This window comes from Scyliorhinus torazame, chromosome 18 (assembly GCF_047496885.1).
Source record: "Scyliorhinus torazame isolate Kashiwa2021f chromosome 18, sScyTor2.1, whole genome shotgun sequence".
NCBI lineage: Eukaryota > Metazoa > Chordata > Chondrichthyes > Carcharhiniformes > Scyliorhinidae > Scyliorhinus > Scyliorhinus torazame.
Genome location: NC_092724.1, coordinates 42,849,553 through 42,869,762, shown reverse-complemented (window position 1 = coordinate 42,869,762; position 20,210 = coordinate 42,849,553). Strand labels below are relative to the sequence as shown.

The window sequence follows — 20,210 nt, the reverse complement described above, 5'->3', positions numbered from 1 at the left end:
TGCTTTAAACAAGAAGACCACCCTTTGAACTTACTGCATCATGTGAACTCACATTTTCTCCCTGGCACAGATAATCCTAGCTCAATGCCTTTTAGTATTAATTTAGTGGGGTGAACCTGGGCATCTTAAATCACAAATATATTTTTTCACGGCATGGCCCATATCTAAACATAAAAATTTGTAAAATATATTCAGCACATGATTTTATTCACTAGCTAAAATTATTTATAAAAGGATATTACTGTACTGAACAAATTAAAAGCTAGGTTTTCTTTACATTGTGTAACTTGTACAATCATTGAAATTATAATCAAATAATGAACAAAACAGCCTAGATATCCCCAACTACAACACAACAACAGAACTTGGAATGTTAATTGAGCCAATTGCATGCAGTGCAGAAATAGTTTTCCATATTATAAATATTTACAATGTTTCTTACTGTTTGAAAAATGGAAAACATTCACAAAGAACAGATTGAAGCTGTCATCCTAATAATATTATTATTGTTACCTCAGTCACAGGTTTTCCTCATCAAAGATATCCATTGTTCAATGCTGCCAATATACTTATTTACCTATGTATCCTTAAAGTTCAGGCAAGATCAAATTTGAAAAAGGGTTAGGGTGGGTGAGTGAACTAAATGGATAGTTTTTTAAAAGAAATTCCACAGGCATGATAGGTCACATGACCTCCTGTGCTGTAAAATCTTATGATTCTGTAAGAAATTGAGACAATAGGTGCAATATCTAACTCTATGGTGACTCCTTTCCATAATTCTCTGGTTATACTACGAATAACCACCAGACATTTTGAAAGATGGTGAATGCTGGCAGTCTAGTTGACCGGGTGCACAAGGGTAGCATAGTAAATCTGATCCTTGCTCCATCTGACATCCACAAACAATGGACAGAGAGCAGAAGAGGAAACACTTCCTGAACTTACCCCTTCTTAGCTTTTCGCACGAAGGTTTTTAGAGAATTTTACTGCCAGCTTGAATTGGGTCAGATAACTCAACAATTTTCAACAATGGAATCTTGAATCCTTCAAGCCTGCATTGGTCAGTAAGACAGCTATTTTTTCTATTTGAGCCATAATTTACTTCACTGTAGAATGCATTGAATGTGCAACAAGAGATTTTAAAACCCCTTTTAATCTCTGAATCATGTTATGCAACAAAACATCCAATGAATATATTTGCAAGATTAACACAAAAATCATGCTTCATGTCTATTATTGTACCGAACACAACATGTACCAAGATACACATATATTAAATATAACTAGTCATTTTCTGTTTATAGACAAAGAAAGGACAGAACTGTTTTCTACATGTTAGGCATGGCTTAGAGAGTAGGTAGCACTCTTGCCTCCGAGACAGAAAATTATGATCATCCAGGCTGGTGCTTCAGTACTAAGGGTGCAGATGAGATGTTAAACTGAGAGTCTGCCTACCCTTTCAAGCAGTTGCAAAAGATCCCCTGACAGTATATTTTAATTAATAATCTTTTATTGTCACAAGTAGACATTAATACTGCAATAAAGTTACTGTGGAAAGCCCTTAGTCGCCACATTCCGGCGCCTGTTTGGGTACATGGAGGGAGAATTCAGAATGTCCAAATTACCTAACAGCACATCTTTCAGGACTTGTGGGAGGAAACTGGAGCACCCGGAGGAAATCCACAATCTGAAGAAGGGCTGAGATTTCTGGTGTTTGGAGTCTTTTTTTAAATTTGGAGCACCCTATTCATTTTTTCCAATTGAGGGGCAAGTTTAGCATGGCCAATCCAACTACCATGCACATCTTTGTGTTGTGGGGGCGAACCCCACTCAAACACGGCCGTCACTGTCCATAAGGACAGTGACCCAGAGCCGGATCAAACCGGGGATTTTGGCGCCGTGAGACAGCATTGCTAACCACTGCCCCACCGTGCTGCCCAGTGTTTGGGGTCTTTAACCAACATCACTAAATCAGCTGCTCGGGTCATTATCACATTACTGTTTGTGGGACCTTGCTATGGACAAAATGACACATCCAAAATGGATAGAGATCAGGAGAGGAAGTATTTTCTAATCATAACTATGACTATAATTTAAGAATATTTAATTTTCTGTGACGTGCTTTGGATGTTCTGAGGTCATAAAAGGTGTACATAAATTAAAGATCATTCTTTCTTCTTGACCTGCAAAGTTATTACCACTTTATTTCTCATCAAATCCTGCAGCTGTCTCTTGAATTATTTGTTTGGGAGGGTATAGGATAGGCTGGATGGAACTGTGCGACACACATAGCACTCTACTGATGATTCAGCCTGAACTTCCAGCTTTCCCACCAGCAGGATCTTCCAGTCCTCCAATGGCAACCCTTCGCGGCGCATTCCCTGGTGGCGTAGGGAGCAGGGCATGCAAAATCCCTTAGACATCAGTGGAGTGGTTTTTATTTACTGCACATTGAAGATCTGGGGCTGAAAAAGACACAGGCCAGGATTTTATGCCCAAAATGACGACGTAGGGTCAAAATCCCACAAGAGTCAAAAGATTTCTTTGCCTTACTACCCGGGATGCTCATTACCTTCAGCTGGAGGCACTAAGAGCATAAGTGTCAGTAGGCTGTTGAAACTCAAGGGACATCAGTCATGTGCCTAATCCAGTGGATAGCAACAAGAGTTCAAAGACCACGGGTCCTGAGGCGAACTCTCATGATGAACCTGACAGATACCATCTACCTCAGCAAAGTCCAGGAACGAATCCAAGGGCCTTCCTGTATTTAATACCTCAGTTATACATGGTATGGGACATTTAGTCCCAAAGCCACCAGGGATGCCAGACTGCAAGGGCCTATACAATACGTTTTTTAAAATCCATCAATGGTATGAATGATAAGTCTTTTTATATGTAAGCAGGCTGATGTTGCTGTCATTCCAGGTTGTGTAGGATCAACGACTCACCCACTAAACTAAAGTTTGAAAGGCTCAGTTAATGGTTGCCTGGCACTTAACCAAATAGAATACAATGTTAACATACATTTGATATGAACTCTCCCTATCACATTATATCCTCCTGAATCAACTGAAATATTTTCAATATTAAAGTAACACATCTCAAAATGCGCAATTTTCTTATGTTCCAGATGAAACAAAATGCATCTCTGTGTTGCCAGCAGCATTTCCACTGTTTGTGTTCCCAACTCTTTGTTTGAAGATGAATGGGAATGCCTTCTTGAACGATTTTCTGAAGTTGTCTCCCATAAATGCATATATTATGGGATTGATGGAGGAATTTGTGTAGGACATGCAATGAGCCCAGATCTTGACTTTGTATGTGTAGTAATTCCTGTTAAAGTTTGGAAGGAAAGATTGGAAAAGGATGTATAACTGGATGGGACCCCAGCAGATAGCAAAGAGAAGGACCATAACTGCCAACATCCTGGAGATCTTTGTGCGCATGGCCTCTGATCTTTCAGCAAGAAGTTGCACCTGCAAAATACAATTGTTGTCTGTGATCAGAACATGGAAACATATGAAAGCATGGGATGAGAAAAGATTGGCCAATCCATCAACCCTATTCTTCCACAGACTCTTTACAATCTACACTATTCAGGATTGTATTTAATTCTGATGGAAAGTTCTGCACAAATATTCCCTGACCTCTCAAAGGCAGCCCAGCAAAACTCTGAGTTGGCTCATTCATTCTTACATGTCCCTTTGGCCTGCTGTCTGCAAGAAAGCGTTCGCCACCCCTTTAATCCACAACAATAATAACAACTTCATATAACACCTTTAACACTGTAAAATGCCTAAAGGGACAATATCAAACAAAAAAATTAACATTAAGCCATATAAGATATTAGGGAAGGTGGCCAAAGGCTGAGTCAAAAAAATAGGCTGTCTAAAAAGTGGAAAAAGAAGCAGAGGTGCAGAGAGAGTTAAGCAGTGAATTCCAGAACTTAGGACCCTAGCAGTTAAAGATACGGTTGCAATTGGTGCAACTTTGGATGCTCAAGAGACCAGATTTGGAGGAGCGTAGATGTCTCAGAGAATTAAAGGGTTGGAGGAGATTAAAGAGTTAGGGTGGGGTGAAACCATGGGGAGGATTTGAAAACAAGGATGAGCATTTTAGGATTGAGGAGTTGCTTAACTGGGAAGCAGTGTAGGTCAGTGAACATGGCAGATGGGTAAACGGGAGTTGGTCCAAGCTGGACAAGAGGCAGCAAGCAGGACATCCGGTGACAGCCATGGTGTGAGTGTTCGCACACAGGGCAGCTCTTGCTCGAAGGGTTAGAAACAAGCTCTTTGTGGCTGAAAACGGGAGAAGGAGTGACGGGAAAATGCAGTTGAAAGTTGGAGGAGAGGTTCCCCCCGGGTGTGGCATGTCTGCTGGTTGCCAGACCCGGCAGAAGAAGGTGGAAGACCAGGCCAAGGAGCTGGAAGAGACTTGTGGCAGCAGCTATTGGAAAGATGGTGGAGGGAGAAGTGCCAGTGCAGGTTGGGAAGCCTCAGATGGAGCAGTTGATGGCCTTCATCAGGGTAGAGTTCCGTCAACAAAGAAAAGAGACACAGAAGGACCGATCGAAAGCCATTGAAGGGGCTGTGGCACTCCGAAGGGTTCGATGGAAAGGGTTGAGAAATGTTTGGAGGCACAGGAGTCGCAGATCCGGGAGATGGAGAGGGTGACGTCGGACCATAGTGATCAGGTGGTGGCATTGGAGGTGGAGGTCGGGCTCTTGGAGAACCTTTACAAACGTTAAGAGCAAAGGTAGAAAAGCAAGAGAACAGGTCTAGAAGACAGAACCTATGCATCGTCGGCCTGCCTGAAGGAGTGGAAGGCACGAGTGCCACGAGGTACGTCTCGGGTTTTTGGCAGGGCTGGTGGCAGGGAGGTGCTGGACACGGCCCCAGAGGTGGATATGGTGCACAGGTTCTAAGACAGCAGCTAAGAGCAGGGGAGCCGCCGTGGGTGGTGATCATAAGGCTCCACAAGTTTGTGGAAAAGGCAAAGATCAAGGGAGAAACGGAATTGTGAATGGGAGGGGGGCAAAGTCCGAATATACCAGGACATTGGAGCTGAACTGGCAAAACGGCGTGCACGATTTAACAGGGCCAAGGTGGTGCTTTATCAATGTCAGATCAGGTTCGGGGTGTTGTACCCGGCAAAACTGTGGGTGACCTATGAAGGCTGGGAATGTTACTTTGAAGCCCCAGAGTCGGCCAATGACTTCATTAAAGAGCACAAACTGGGGGAGAACGGGGCTGGGATTCTCCGAGCCCATGTCGGCTCAGAGCCCGATTCTCCAAGCCCGCGATGCCGGTCCGACGCCAGGCCGCGATTCTCCAGCGACCGGAGCTTCGGTGCCAGTCGCGCGCATGGTCGATGTGGCGCCGGTCGGGGGCCGTTGAAAGAGGCCCCCGCGGCAATTCTCCGCGGTCGACCGGCCGAGTTCCTGCCGACATGGTTCCCATATGGTTCCACTCTGGTGTTTACGCCGGCGTCAACATTTAGCCGCGATTTCAGAGAATCCCGGCCCTGAACTTTATTGGGAGCTGGAGGAGCCGGCAATATGGAGTCCGGAAGATACGTGTAGAGTGAGGGATGGAGGGTGGGGGAGGAGGTATTCTGCTTCATTCCAGGTGGAGGGATCTTATTGGGTCGATTATTTGTTGTTGGGGTAATAGGTTTGTAAGGGGACAGCTGTTTCCACCACCACCCCCCCCCCCCTCTTGCTGACTGTGGCGGGGGTTTTTTTTTTGAGGATCCAACCTGTAGTTTTGGATGTATCTTTGTTTGGGTGGAGATGGGGGAGGGGGAGGTCCACATGGAGCCTTTTACACAGATCAAAGAGGAGGGTGGTGGGAGGGATGGAGGGGTTAGTAGGAGGAGCCTTCAGGCAGGAGTTGCCATGCTGGCAGGTAATGCTGGTGAACGGAAATTAGGTGGAGGAGACGGCCGCAAGGGATGACCGAGGGAGAGGGGAAGGAGGGAGCAGGAGGGATACAGAGGGGGGCGGGGGGGAGACAGAGGGGGGCGGGGGGAGATTGTGGTAATCACCACTGTTGTATATATTAGGAGATGTGTGGTAAGGCCCTGTACTACAGGTACGGGGGTAGTCGCTGCCTGCTGGCTCCGCCCAGTAGGCGGAGTATAAATATGTGTGCTCCCTATACAGCAGCCATTTCGCCAGCTGCTGTAGGAGGCCACACATCTTAGAGTAATAAAGCCTCAGTTGTATTCAACTCTCGTCTCTGTGCAATTGATCGTGCATCAGAGATGCAACGTGGCAGAGCTGGAGAAGCGTGGTCAGGGGCGGAGAAGGGGGCCATCTTGGATGGGCCCGGTACAGGTCAAAATTAAAGGGGAGAGAGCCGAAAGAGGAAGTTGGCGGACGGTAGAGGGGAATGGAGGCGTACGCCTCTGGTAAGGGTTATAACGTAGAACGTGCAAGGGCTCAATGGGTGGGTGAAGTGATCTCGGGTCTTTGCGCACCGTACGAGTTTGAAGGCGGGGGTGGTCTATTTGCAGGAACATAGAACATTACAGCGCAGTACAGGCCCTTCAGCCCTCGATGTTGCGCCGACCTGTGAAACCACTCTAAAGCCCATCTACACTATTCCCTTATTGTCCATATGTCTATCCAATGACCATTTGAATGTCCTTAGTGTTGGCGAGTCCACTACTGTTGCAGGCAGGGCATTCCACGCCCTTACTACTCTCTGAGTAAAGAACCTACCTCTGACATCTGTCTTATATATATCTCCCCTCAATTTAAAGGTATGTCCCCTCGTGCTAGACATCACCATCCGAGGAAAAAGGCTCTCACTGTCCACCCTATCCAATCCTCTGATCATCTTGTATGCCTCAATTAAGTCACCTCTTAACCTTCTTATCTCTAACGAAAACAGCCTCAAGTCCCTCAGCCTTTCCTCATAAGATCTTCCCTCCATACCAGGCAACATTCTGGTAAATCTCCTCTGCACCCTTTCCAATGCTTCCACATCCTTCCTATAATGCGGCGGCCAGAATTGCACGCAATACTCCAAATGCGGCCGCACCAGAGTGTTGTATAGCTGCAACATGTCCTCATGGCTCCTAAACTCAATCCCTCTACCAATAAAAGCTAACACATCGTACGCCTTCTTAACAACCCTCTCAACCTGGGTGGCAACTTTCAGGGATCTATGTACATGTACACCGAGATCTCTCTGCTCATCCACACTGCCAAGAATCTTACCATTAGCCCAGTACTCAGTCTTCCTGTTATTCTTTCAAAATGAATCACCTCACACTTTTCTGCATTAAACTCCATTTGCCACCTCTCAGCCCAGCGCTGCAGCTTATCTATGTCCCTCTGTACCTTGTAACATCCTTCCGCACTGTCCACAACTCCACCGACTTTAGTGTCATCTGCAAATTTACTCACCCATCCTTCTACGCCCTCCTCCAGGTCATTTATAAAAATGACAAACAGCAGTGGCCCCAAAACAGGTCCTTGTGGTACACCACTAGTAACTGGACTCCAGTCTGAACATTTCCCATCAACCACCACCCTTTGTTTTTGAGGAGGCGCACCTCTGCGTGAAAGACCAGGTCAGGTTGAGAAAGGGATGGTTGGGTCAGGTATTCCACTCGGGATTTGACTCGAAGTCGGGGGTGTGGCTATTTTGTTCAGTAAAAAGATGGGGTTCGTGAGTGCGAAGGAGGTGAGGGACCCAGGTGGGAGATATGGGGCAGCATGGTAGCATGGTGGTTAGCACAATTGCTTCACAGCTCCAGGGTCCCAGGTTCGATTCCCGGCTTGGGTCACTGTCTGTGCGGAGTCTGCATGTTCTCCCCGTGTGTGCGTGGGTTTCCTCCGGGTGCTCCGGTTTCCTCCCACAATCCAAAGATGTGCAGGTTAGGTGGATTGGCCATGCTAAATTGCCCTTAGTGTCCAAAATTGCCCTTAGTGTTGGGTGGGGTTACTGGGTTATGTGGATAGGGTGGAGGTGTGGACTTGGGTAGGGTGCTCTTTCAAAGAGCCGGTGCAGACTGGATGGGCTGAATGGCCTCGTTCTGCACTGTAAATTCTATGAAATGTGATGGTGAGTGGGCTGTTGAAACAGACGCTGGTGGTGTTGGTGAATGTATACACACCAAATTGGGATGATTTGGGGTTTGTGAGGGGGTTGTTGGGAGCGATTCCAGAATTGGCCACGCTTCAGTTGATTATGGGCGGAGATTTTAACTGTGTGTTGGAGCCGAGGGTGGACAGGTTGAGCCCCAGGTCAATGGAAAGGTCGCGGATGGTGAAGGAGCTGGGAGGGTTTATGGAAAGGAAGGGCATGGTAGACCCGTGGCGTTTTAAGAATTCGGGAGAGTGGGGGAGAGTACTCCTTCTGCACGTATATAAGCTATACTCCAGAATTGACTTTTTTGTGGTGAGACGTAAGGTACTGGTGGGAGTGGTGGGGGCAGAGCACGCAGGGATAGTAATTTTGGACCATACGCCACACTGGCTGGAGGTTCCTATGGTAGCTATCTTTGAGATATCGGAGAAACTGATGGAGGGGAGGAAGGCCGATGTCGTGGCCTTTGCCTTTCTGATTGCCAGGCGGTCGGCAACGCCACCCGGGGTGGCGGCCTGGCTAGGGGACCTGTATGACTTCCTCTGGTTGGAGAAAATCAAGTATGAACTGAGTGGCTCGGCAGTGGGCTTTGAGACAAGGTGGGGATTGTTCGCGGCTATGCTTGAGGAGCTGTTCATCGCGGGGGGAGGGGGGCACGGGGTGAAAATGGGGAAAAGCCTGTACAGGCTGTAAAACTGAGCTGGGGAGCGTGTTCCCCGGATTATTTATGTTTTGTAACTGGTTGAGTAAGTTTGGAATAAAATTGGGCAGCCAGTGCACAGAAAGAAGAATTAGCTGGAAAGAACCACATGCCTGTTACAGAGTTACAGTGTAAATTTGTGTTGCTGATGATTTTTAAAAAAATTTTGAAGCAACTCATTTTATCCTTAGTCAAAACTGATCCTTTGAGGACTGCAGCAAAAGTGGAACTGTAACAAGATGAAATATTTCTGATTTAATTTTAGAGTGGGATAAGACTCAAGAATCTTTAGTCTAGATGTTCTGATAGACATATTTTACGGTGAATTTTAATCACTTATTCTAATTAGCTACTGTAAGTGTTAAAATGATTGTGATATGCAAATCTAGGCCATAATTATGTATATTTCTCTAACTGAACTAAAAATAATATTCATCAGTATGAGTTTAAAGAAAATAATTTCTGTGAGCATTACATGAAAAAAGCAAACTATTTTGTCCACTTTTCCTTCCTTCCTCCATCTCATCCGATATTGCACTCTTTCTAATTTCTCCTCTTTCTCCTTGATTCCCTTCCATCATTCAGATTCTTCCACTCGCTCTCAATGCAGAAAAACAGCAAGTCACACTTGATGTCCAAACGAAAAGCAGGAATTTTCTATAAGCAGCTTCATGCACTTTAGTAAATGCTTTATTTCTTTGTCGTGTCATGTATTGGCATATTTATTCACTTGATCACTTGGGAAAATATTTGCAAGTAAAGATTTATCCCAAAAAATATAATTTAGCTCAACTAGTCGATTTCCTCTGGCCCTATTTATAAGCAATTCGAAGCACGGGGGGTTTCCTTTAAATTAATGGAGTACACATAAATAAATTCTACCTGGTAGTTATTGTCAATGGGTTCCACAGCTGGTCGCCCCATTTGATGCAGCATGGCAGTATAAGACACACAGATCGTGATCAATGGGAGAAGATAGACAGCTAAGAAGTTATGTAAAATGAAGGCCTTCTCATGTGAAGCTGAAGGGAAAGATTCACTGCAGTAGACCTGGGGCCCAAACCAGTATCCGTTTTGAATTTTCTGATACAAAGCCACCGGTATGGACACAATAAAAGACCCTGCAGTAGATCAGAAGAGGCCATCATTTCATATAAAAGTATAATTTATATCTCATTTTACAGAGTTTCCAATAGTTATTTTTATCATTTCATGACGAAAATTCATTATTATTTTAATTAAATGTCAATACGAGCCAATAGAATCAATTGTGCAGCAATTTACATTTATAGCCACTTTAACATGGAAGCATATCCCAAGGTACTTATCTGGCAAAAAAAATCCATAGAAGGAAAGATTAGGAAGAGTTGACTAAAAATTTCTTCACAGAGGTGAACTTTATAGAGTGTCTTAAAGAGCATGTGTGGCCATCTAAAATGGCTGCCCGCAAAGGATAATGGGAATTGTGGTCAAGTTGGGACACAGAAAGTACACAGCACCTGTGTATTGTGCAAAGGAAAACCAGACCGAACTGAAACTTGCACCTGTTAAAGGTCAATCACCGATTTCCCCAGAACAATAGACTCAAATCAAGGAATAGCAACAGTAGCAGACTCACCGGCGCCGCTTCCCCTTCTTTGGAAAGGCATACGTACTTGGGACAATGGTAACTAGGGCCGCCCAGCCATCGAGATACCTGCCCCTAATTGGCCAGAATCGATTAGGGTGATCGAGACCCTATCGATCCATTGGATCCGAAGTTAGCACCGCCCAAAGGGTGCGAAAAAGGAGAAGGATAAGAGGCACTGCGTCACTCGGGATCGGTCTCTTTTGGGATTCCACTGACAGCCTGCTAGAAACCAGTGCCCTGGGTCGTATAGGTGACCCCCCCCCCCCCCATCCCACCGGAGCACCCCCCTGGGTGCTCTCTGGTCCCAGCCGACCCATCAGCCATATGGGTGGTCCAGCACAACCTTTCGGCCGCGATTTGTGTGTATGTGGGGGGTGTATAGTGTGAGCACGGCTGCAGTTTGTCAGCCCAGCGAGTGTCCATCATGGACCCAGCGATTCCCACACCATTTTTTGTGTGTTCTGCTGGTGTTCCACGTGGCGCCGGTGCTAGCCCCTCACCGATAGCGGAATCGGTGCGGGAGTGGCATTGCTTTTTCTGACATGAAACTCCATGGATCTCTGTTGGTGTCAGCACTTAGACTCAGGAATGGAGAATCCAGCCCCATGGGTTTATTCCTGCGCCAATGTAAAAGTGTGACACAGATATCCCTGTGTCCTGCCAGTGACTTAACAGAAATCCCGGTGTTCAACATCGGGAACATTATTATAATACATTTACACATTATTATCAGCCTTCGACGTTTGAATCATCCCGCCCCGTAAGGAAATCCATTCATGTCGGCATAAGGGCCATGAATTACGACTGGTCGACCACGACATGAACCTTGCAAGTAGATCTCCCAGAGGAGCTCAAATGAGTGCATTGCTTAGGAGGGAGAGGGTGATGCCCGGGCATTACCTATACACTGCCCCCTGCTAATGTTTGGGCACTGCCCCTAGTGTGGAGGGAGTTCATGGGGGCCGGGGGCAGGGGGGGGGGAATGGGGGTGGGGGGGGTCCCTGGTGTACATCTTTGCATCTTTGCACTGGGATGGCCTTTAGAAATGGTGCCCCCACTTTTGAAAAACAAAAGGGCAGAGATTTCTCATTGTTTGGCAGAGTCGCATAGCGGGTAGGAAAAACAGAGTGGAAGCCACCGGACCCAAGAGTGGCTTCTTCTGCCTTATTGTGAGCCTCTTAGAAGAAAATGGCAAGGAGCAGATGCCACAACATCGCAGTGGCGGGGTGGGCTCTGATTCAGCCCACCACCTCAGCAACCTTGGTTTTCAGAAGATTACGGCGTAGTTTTTAATGGTCACCCCGACTTAAAATAGAAAACCCCTTTTCCCAACCGCTGTCACACTCTTCCAAGTACAGGTAAAATTTAAGCCACGATCTTATCTTGCAATTCAATTCTACATTTTCTCAAGATTAACCCCCATCTAGAAGGTTAATGTTGATATTTGATAAGAATAAATAGCAAGTTGTATTAAGTTGTTTGACTTGGGAAAAGATTGATTTATCACCCACATTTGTTTGGTTGCAATGGTTGCAAAAATTTAAGTTACATTTTAACTGTTAAATTAGTAGAGTTAAAATTGTGGAATGTCAATTACACTTTCCTGAAGTACATTAATGAACCAGTTGTTATTGTTATCAGAATATTGTTTTCTGTAAAGAAAATCTTTTTTTGGTGTATGTAGACTGAATGTGCATCCTCTGAAAAAATACTAACCAAATATTCCCTTAATAACGCCCTTTTAGCATTTTTGGCCTTGATGTTTTCACTTACCAATCCATATCCCAAGACTGACAGCCATAGCCACCCGAGGTGTTCTCTGCCTCAGGGATCTGAGTGGATATACTGTCACATACCACCTATCTATGCTCATTGCAGTCAATGTAACGCATGTTGCCTGCACTGATACCTGCAAAGACACAGAGTGCATTTTTGAAAAATACAAACCAAACAGAAAATATTTATACCGGTGGGTCTGTGTGAACTGTGCAATGCTGAGTGAGTAAAGGCAGTGAGTGAATTATTCTAAACAAACTTGAAATTCACCGGTAATCATTTGTCCAAACCCACAATCCAGTGCTGGGCAAAAGAGAGAAAAAAGAAAGTCGCATTAATTTTAATCCCACTTCCCGGCACTTGGTCTATAGCCTTGCAGGTTACAGCACTTCAGATGCAGATCCAGGTAGAGCATTTCAGCCTCAAGCACCAACTTCGACAGTTTATTCCAGATGTCCTCATGTCCACTCTAATCCTTCTACCAATCACCTTAAATCTATGCCCCCCAGTAATTGACCCCTCAGCTGGGGAGACAAGTCTTTCCTGTCCACCCTATCCACAATTATGTAGTTGAAGGAATGTAAATGTAGTCAACGAGAATTTAAGAATGAGAACCATTAAAAAAAATAAAGTCTGTAATAGACACTCAGACCAGGTTCTTCCAGCCCCTCTGCCCACGTGACAGTCGCTCCCTTGGCTGAGGCAGTCACCAGGGGCCACTAGCAAAATCTTCCAGTCCCGCCAAAGTCTACATTGTCTTGCAATGCTCACTGACCCCGCCATGAAGGTCAACTTCAGCGGGACAAGAAGATCCTGAAGTCGGGAAGGGCTGTAAAATCCCACCTTTAGAACTTTGTTTTATTTAATCTATGTATGGGCTCTGAGGTCTTTCCATAATAGATACTAGGTGAGTTGGCATGGAGGGTGTAAGAGCATGGGTTGGCACATAGAGAATGATGGATCATGGGTGATGGGTAGAGGGGCATAGGTTAGCAGGCAAGGTACGAGGGGAAATAGGGAGCAGGGACATGAGGTGGCCTGTAGGACATGAGGTGGCATGTAGGGTATGAGGGCCATGGTGGTGTGTAGGGGGCATGAGGAGGCTTGGGGTGGCATGGATGAGGCATGGGAAGTGCATGGCGGGTTGAAGGAGTGTGTGGGTGTGTGGGCTGGAGGACTGCTTTTTTCAAATTCCAGATTATCAAGGCAGGTCTTTCTCACAGACCTCCTCCATACCCGAAAGTCCTTGCTGCTGACTCCAAACTCTTTCTGGGAATAGAGGGCCGAACTCCCATTAACACCTTCACCCTGAGAACAAAAATCAAACCACCCAGGCCACTTTCTCCCAAATGGGGTTTGCAGAGTTGGAAATGTTCTTGACTCTGCACTCCTCACTCAGGAGTGAAAATTCAGGCCAATATATTTTTGTAGCTCCAGTGAAGTAAAAGTTCCCAGATAAAGAATGTTCTGCAAAATTGTTGGTTGCTGTACACATTCGCTTTACTAACAAAGAGGAAACTTTTCTATTAGTTAACACAATGCATACATCTGTCTGGATTGAGGAACTCATATCCAAACTTAGTTCATAGTTCCAAGTTTCCGGTATCAATTAAATTCATGTTTCTTCCGTTTGCTAGGAATATACTTACTATTTAAATGTATCATGACACTGAGCATTGGTAGGGTATTCAATCATGATGGGCATCGCAATAAAGCACAATTTTGTCCTCATTTAACATCCACTTTCTAGTTGGTAGTAACAGGATAATGATCAGAAGTAGGAATGTGAGTTGATTTTTACCTCCCCAACCCAGAGACATTCAGGAAAATTATAGTTACTGCACGACTACTTCTCTGGGGTCAACTAGATGTGACAACCCCCTGGGCTAGTGCACAGTCAATTCCAGCCCCACTTGACACGGAGTCACAATACAAGTGAAATTAGATGTTATTTTAAAGTACCCGACACCTTGGCTGAGCCCACTAAACTGCAGTCACCAGATTTGAAAATTTAACACAAATAACCTTTTATTATTTAACAATAATATAATTAAACTGTCAAAAATGCAACTGACTGCCTAATACCCCTTACCTAACACCCATCTTTCCAACTCACCATATATACACACACACATAGAGAGAAAGGGTGGTGGAGAGGGACGAAAAATGATGATAAAGCAATATGGGTAAAAGATCTCCAATGCATACGATGGTTTTCGGTTAAAGTCTTTCAGGAGTTCAAGCTTTCACTTTGATGCTTCTTCCTTCTAAGCTTGAGAGGGTTTTCTCTAGCGAGGCCGACTACTCTCTTTGTAAATTCAAGATCATTTCAAATATATGGTAAAGATATGCCAGGCACTCAGGTTTTCAAACAATAAAGCAGTCCTTTACATCAGAAATAAAAGAGAACAATAAAGCAGTCCTTTACTTCAGCAGAGAAATGGAGAGAAAGAGTTCATCCTTCATCCAAGGTCTAATCACATCTGACAAGCTCTCTCGGAAGCATCCCGCAGGAACCAATCACTGACTGGTGTCAGCCAGAACACTATCTCTGGCGTTTGAATCTCCAAGGCCCCAGAAATGATCCCCGACCTTTCCCCCAGCTCAAGCGCATTATGGGAGGAGCCCCCAGCTTGGCAGTGCCAACTTAGCACCCTGTCAACGTCTATGCTAGCTGGCACTGTCAGAGTGCTAAGCTGGCAGCAGCAGTGCCAGGGCACCACCCTGCTCAAAGGCTGGGGGGGCTGCCAATCCTTTGGGAGACCCCCACAGATGCCATTCTGTCTGGTTCCCATTCGTGGGGACCGCCCGAGGTCTCTGAGGCAAAGGGGATAAATCCCAAAGCCTCAGGTACTTCAGGAATCTGCACATTAGCCTCACTCTAATATGCAGATTTCCCAAAACGTGGTCCCGCCCACAATGGGCACGATTTACATCGCAATGTCTTGCAAGATCACATTGGATCTTGTGAGGCGTGGCGATCCAGGTAGATCCTGGGAGTGGGGTCTCCCAGCTTTCATAGGCCACGCTGTGCCGCCGCGAGCTGCTTTTCTGGCACAGCGTGGCCGTTGGATTGCGCCCTAAGTCCACTGCTTGAGGGAGCATTCTGATTACGTGTTCACGGACCAAAACTAATAAAATAAAACAAAAGAAATGGGAGCAAAGATAATTAAAAAGGAAGGACACTAACATAGATCTCATACATTCTCTCTCCATAGGGCAGCACGGTAGCATTGTGGTTAGCACAATTGCTTCACAGCTCCAAGGTCCCAGGTTCGATTCCGGCTTGGGTCACCGTCTGTGCGGAGTCTGCACATCCTCCCCATGTGTGCGTGGGTTTCCTCCGGGTGCTCCGGTTTCCTCCCGCAGTCCAAAGATGTGCAGGTTAGGTGGATTGGCCATTCTAAATTGCCCTTAGTGTCCAAAATTGCCCTTAGTGTTGGGTGGGGTTACTGGGTTATGGGGATAGGGTGGAGGTGTGGATCTTGGGTAGGGTGCTCTTTTCAAGAGCCGGTGCAGACACGATGGGCTGAATGGCCTCCTTCTGCACTGTAAATTCTATGAAATTCTATGGCATATGTTTCAACTGTTCACTGATTCAATGGGGAAGGAAGTTGCTGAGAGCTATATGTATTGACTGGTCTCTAACCAATGCTGTTTTCCAGATAAGCAGTAGAGGATGCCATTGCAATGTGCAGAACTCTTCTTCCTTTCACAAACATAGCTGAAGCTAGAAACTGGGGGATAGGAGTCACAACCTGCCAATTTGAGTATCATTGTACTCTGGGTTTGATTATAGTTCTATTAAAGGCTGGAATTACATATAAAGGACAAGCCACAAGATCTTTTAGAGCATAAATAAGCTGTATTCATATATGTCAAGTTGACAGCATTAACTAATCACATGTATGCTTCTATTTTACAGATCATTTGGAGTCTATAAATAGTCTAATTTCTCAGGGTCTGTTCTTCACAGTTGCTCATAGAAAATGTGACAAGTGAAGCAGTTGTAAAGATTTAAAGACCTAGTTAATTATCACATTACTCAATTTAGGTGATTAAGTTTGATCATTACTAGCTGGCTCCATATATACTGTGACATCGACTGAAAACCTATCTCGTCACCTAGATTTTTGACTTTTTCATTATCTGTTGATTAAATTTCCAATACTATTACATTGTTGGCAGGTACTCCAGCAATATCTTCACAAAATTACAAGTTAGACAACAACTGATTAGCTCTGGAAAATTAAGTGAGAGACTCATAATTAGACATTCCCTGGCAACTTTATATAAATAACACATTTTGTTAAACTCAGGTGTTTCTCCAATCTAAAAAACCTCCTTGCAATTGATTACATCAAAAATAAAAATGATCATTAAAGAATACTTCTTGCCAAAATATTCTAAATGTGATCCATATAGAAATTTTCAAAAGCAGTAAAGGTCTGAATTTAGTCCAGATGACAGGGGTTCTGCCAGCAAGCCCAAAGGTGAGGGCAGGGAAGTGGTATCCCCCCTTTCATCATTCAGTGTGGCCTGGGACTGCACTTTGTCAGCAGCAACCCATTAAATCCTTATTAAGGATGGCTACCCACCCCAAAGACCTGCTGTCCAATCAGAGGATTGGTGTCTCAACAGCCCCACCAAAGGCGGTGGTCACTACCGGAGCTGCACCTGGAGGAGGCGGATCCAGCAATGAATATGCATCTCACGGTCTGGTAAGCGGCCTCTGGGGAGTCAGGACCGGTCAGGTAGGCCCGATGAAGGATGTGGGGCGGGCGGGCGGGCGGGCGGGCGGGCGGGGGCGGGGGGGGGGGGGCGGGGCGGGGGGCATGTTGGTGAGGGCAGGTGGCACCCTTCCCACAGGGGTGGCCATTGCACACTCCCTACTTAAACTAAAATACCACACCTGAAAAGCAACCACAATATGGTCACCCATAACTGTCTTTAAGTTCACAAAGCCAATCCAATAGATAGACATTTATCCCCTTCGAGCCCCCAATTTGTTATGGGCCAGGGTTTAGAGAACCCCAAAGTGTATCATGGAGTTCACCTGACCCACAACCTTTACTAGATTGTGGTATGGGTAGCACATGGCCCACTCTACAGGAGTGGTACAGCAGAAGTGGAAAAGTATTTTTTTAAACAAAACAATGTTTATTCTATGAACTCAAGTTAACCTTTTTAAAACATACAGTGAACATCTTAGCAACCATTAATTCAAATACAACCCCCAAAGTATACAACACTAAGTAATCCTTTAAGCTTTCCTTCTAACATCCATAAGACTTAAAACACCTTTTACCAGAAGCACATCAGGTTAAAGTCACTACTGTTATTAGTATTAAATCACTAGGATCGATGTATAGTCTTTAGATTACAGGGAGAAACTCATACACCTTCTGGCTGTGACTGCAGCTATCCAGCTCTGAAAACGAAACTAAAACACATCCTGCAGCAAACAGCCTAAAACAAAAGTAAAAAGCTGACAGACAGCCCAGCTCCACCCACACTCTGACATCACTGATAAACACCCATTTCTTAAAGGTACTCTCACATGCCAAGGTCTTCAACTGCCCAATTAAGTGGCAATTAAGCACACCAGTCAGCCTGCATGGCCATAAAACCACTGAACAGTGGCAAGTGGACCGAAGTGCAAAAGTCTCTTTCTGGATCTCCATTGCTCTTCTTCCTGGCGATGTTTGCAGCCCCGGTAGCAGCCAGTACTGAGCATGGCCCTGCTGGGGGTGCTAGAGATGCCGGCTGGTACTCTCGAGGGTGGACACTTGCTGTGCACTATTTAGCCTGCGAGCAGCATTATCGTTGTGAGAAAAGCTTTTAAAACGTTGGCCTGTTCAGGAGCCACTTTCCTTCCAGGGAGTGCACTGTTTGCCTTAAGTGCAATGTCTGATGGGCTTTAGAGTGCATCAAGCATTTTCCAATATCCTTCTTCTGCATCCTAGCCCATCATAGTCTTAATCTGATTTATTTGCAGCATAACTAGGGTGTGACCTCACCAGCTGGTGAACTTGCATTATCATTCCTGACTCTTGTACACTTTTTCTGCGTCTCACCACAAGCAGATCCCTCCTTTATCGTAGCCTCTAAAATATATGCCGGCATGGTAGCACAGTGGTTAGCATTGTTGCTTCAGAGCGCCAGGGACAAGGGTTTGATTCCTGGGACATGTGGGAGGAAACCGGAGCACCTGGAGGAAACCCCACACAGACACGGGGAGAAGGTGTAGACTCCACACAGACAGTGACCCAAGCCGGGAATTGAACCTGGGACCCTGGAGCTGTGAAGCAACAGTGCTACCCACTGTGCTATCGTGCCCCCCTCCCTCATCATTGACTATTTCAGGTCCCCCGGTGTCCATAGCCTCAGGTGGTGCGCACTATCTCCTCCTTGGGGCTTGAAATTTACTTGTCCATTTCATGTCCATTACTTCCACCTTCTCCCACAAGAAAGAAGTGTCTCATGAGTGCCCTAGGGGCCACAGAAGAGGCATTCGTACCTTTATTCCTGTCAGTCTTTGTGCAGCCTGGAAATCTCTCTATAGCGCTGCACCCAACTTCCTGCCACCTAGATTTCCTCAACATGCATGGAATAATAACAAGGGATGGTCTTGTGACACAACAAAAAGAAGAAGTGAGTGTTTGAGTGATGTGGTTGAGTATCTCCCAGAATGTGTGAGATGTGACTTGAGAGTGTAAGGCTTGCAAAAGTGCTAAGTCTGTGAGGGTGAGGTAAAGCATAATAACTGTAGATTGTGTACTGATTGCTGGCGATTGCTGGTAGATGGATAATGCTCAGGATGAGGCAACTGTCACAATTGGCAGGATATGACATTTGAAGGTGAGGCACTCACCTTGACAACTTAAGGGACATCATTAAACTCTGACACTCCATCTATTTTCTTGGAAAAACATTTGTGGCATTGACATCTGTTCCTTCTTCCCATTGCCTTCGAAGCTTCTGTCTAGAGGACATCCTGCCCACAACCCCACCCCATGTGGATATTGAGCATCTTTCTTCCTTTCTAGCTCTCCGATCAAGACCTCCAATGTAGGGTTTGAAAACCTTGGCATATGCTGTCTCTTATGCTTGGCATAACCAGCATATGGGGCTGGTTTAGCACACTGGGCTAAATCGCTGGCTTTGAAAGCAGACCAAGCAGGCCAGCAGCACGGTTCAATTCCCGCAGCAGCCTCCCCGAACAGGCGCCGGAATGTGGCGACTAGGGGCTTTTCACAGTAACTTCATTTGAAGCCTACTTGTGACAATAAGCAATTTTCATTTTTCATTTCTCACATGTTCAACAGTTCCTCAAAATATCATAGCACATATTCAATTTTCAAATGACTTTCACCACTTCCTGCAAACACAAGGCACCTCTTCTTTCAGAGATGCTGTCTGCCTTTAAGTAGTGCTAACTGTCGTGTTGGGTGTTCCGATACACAAACGAACCAACACGGTTGTAGATGGTACAACTCTGTTTTATTATTCTGTACAATAATAACTATTAACTTCTGGCTGTGGTTCGTACTTCACCAGTTAACCTGTGGACCCAGCCCTATCACTATCTTAGTGAGGCACTCAACACATGGTGTATGTCTGAGTGGCACGCTGTGAGCTCTGTGCTCTGAGCTATCTCCTGGTAGAATCAGCGGGAATTGTGCTGTTCCCTGTTTTATAGTGCGTGTGCTCTCACTGGTGATTGGCTGTGATGTTGTGTGTGTGTTGGTTGGTCCATCTACCTGTCCATCAGTGTATGTGTGATTGCACCATGATATGTTAATATGGATATCATGACACTAACCATTTGTGTTATTGGGCCCCCTGCTGATGTGTGCAGTCAATGGTCAGTGTGGGTAGCACTGGCTGCACACAGCACCAATGTAAACCAATAGACAGCACAAATTTACTGTGCTGACTGCAGCACAATGAATAAGCGTAGGTCAATTGTGCGCCACATGGCCATTATCAGAGGTTAGCCAAT

At 45.5% G+C, this 20,210-nt stretch overlaps 1 protein-coding gene across 1 annotated transcript in view; it reads right to left on the bottom strand.

The window, feature by feature from the left end:
• Positions 1-1,135: 1,135 nt before the first annotated feature.
• The window catches only part of LOC140395170 (G-protein coupled receptor 54-like), a 72,203-nt gene continuing 53,128 nt past the window's right edge, over positions 1,136-20,210 (bottom strand). Inside the window, exons 3-5 of the mRNA XM_072482674.1 lie at positions 12,203-12,338; positions 9,682-9,920; positions 1,136-3,476 (exon numbers count right to left, since the gene is read on the bottom strand). Of these exons, the coding sequence (XP_072338775.1) occupies positions 3,120-3,476; positions 9,682-9,920; positions 12,203-12,338 (732 nt within the window). The 3' untranslated portion in view covers positions 1,136-3,119. The remainder of the gene's footprint in view (positions 3,477-9,681; positions 9,921-12,202; positions 12,339-20,210) is intronic.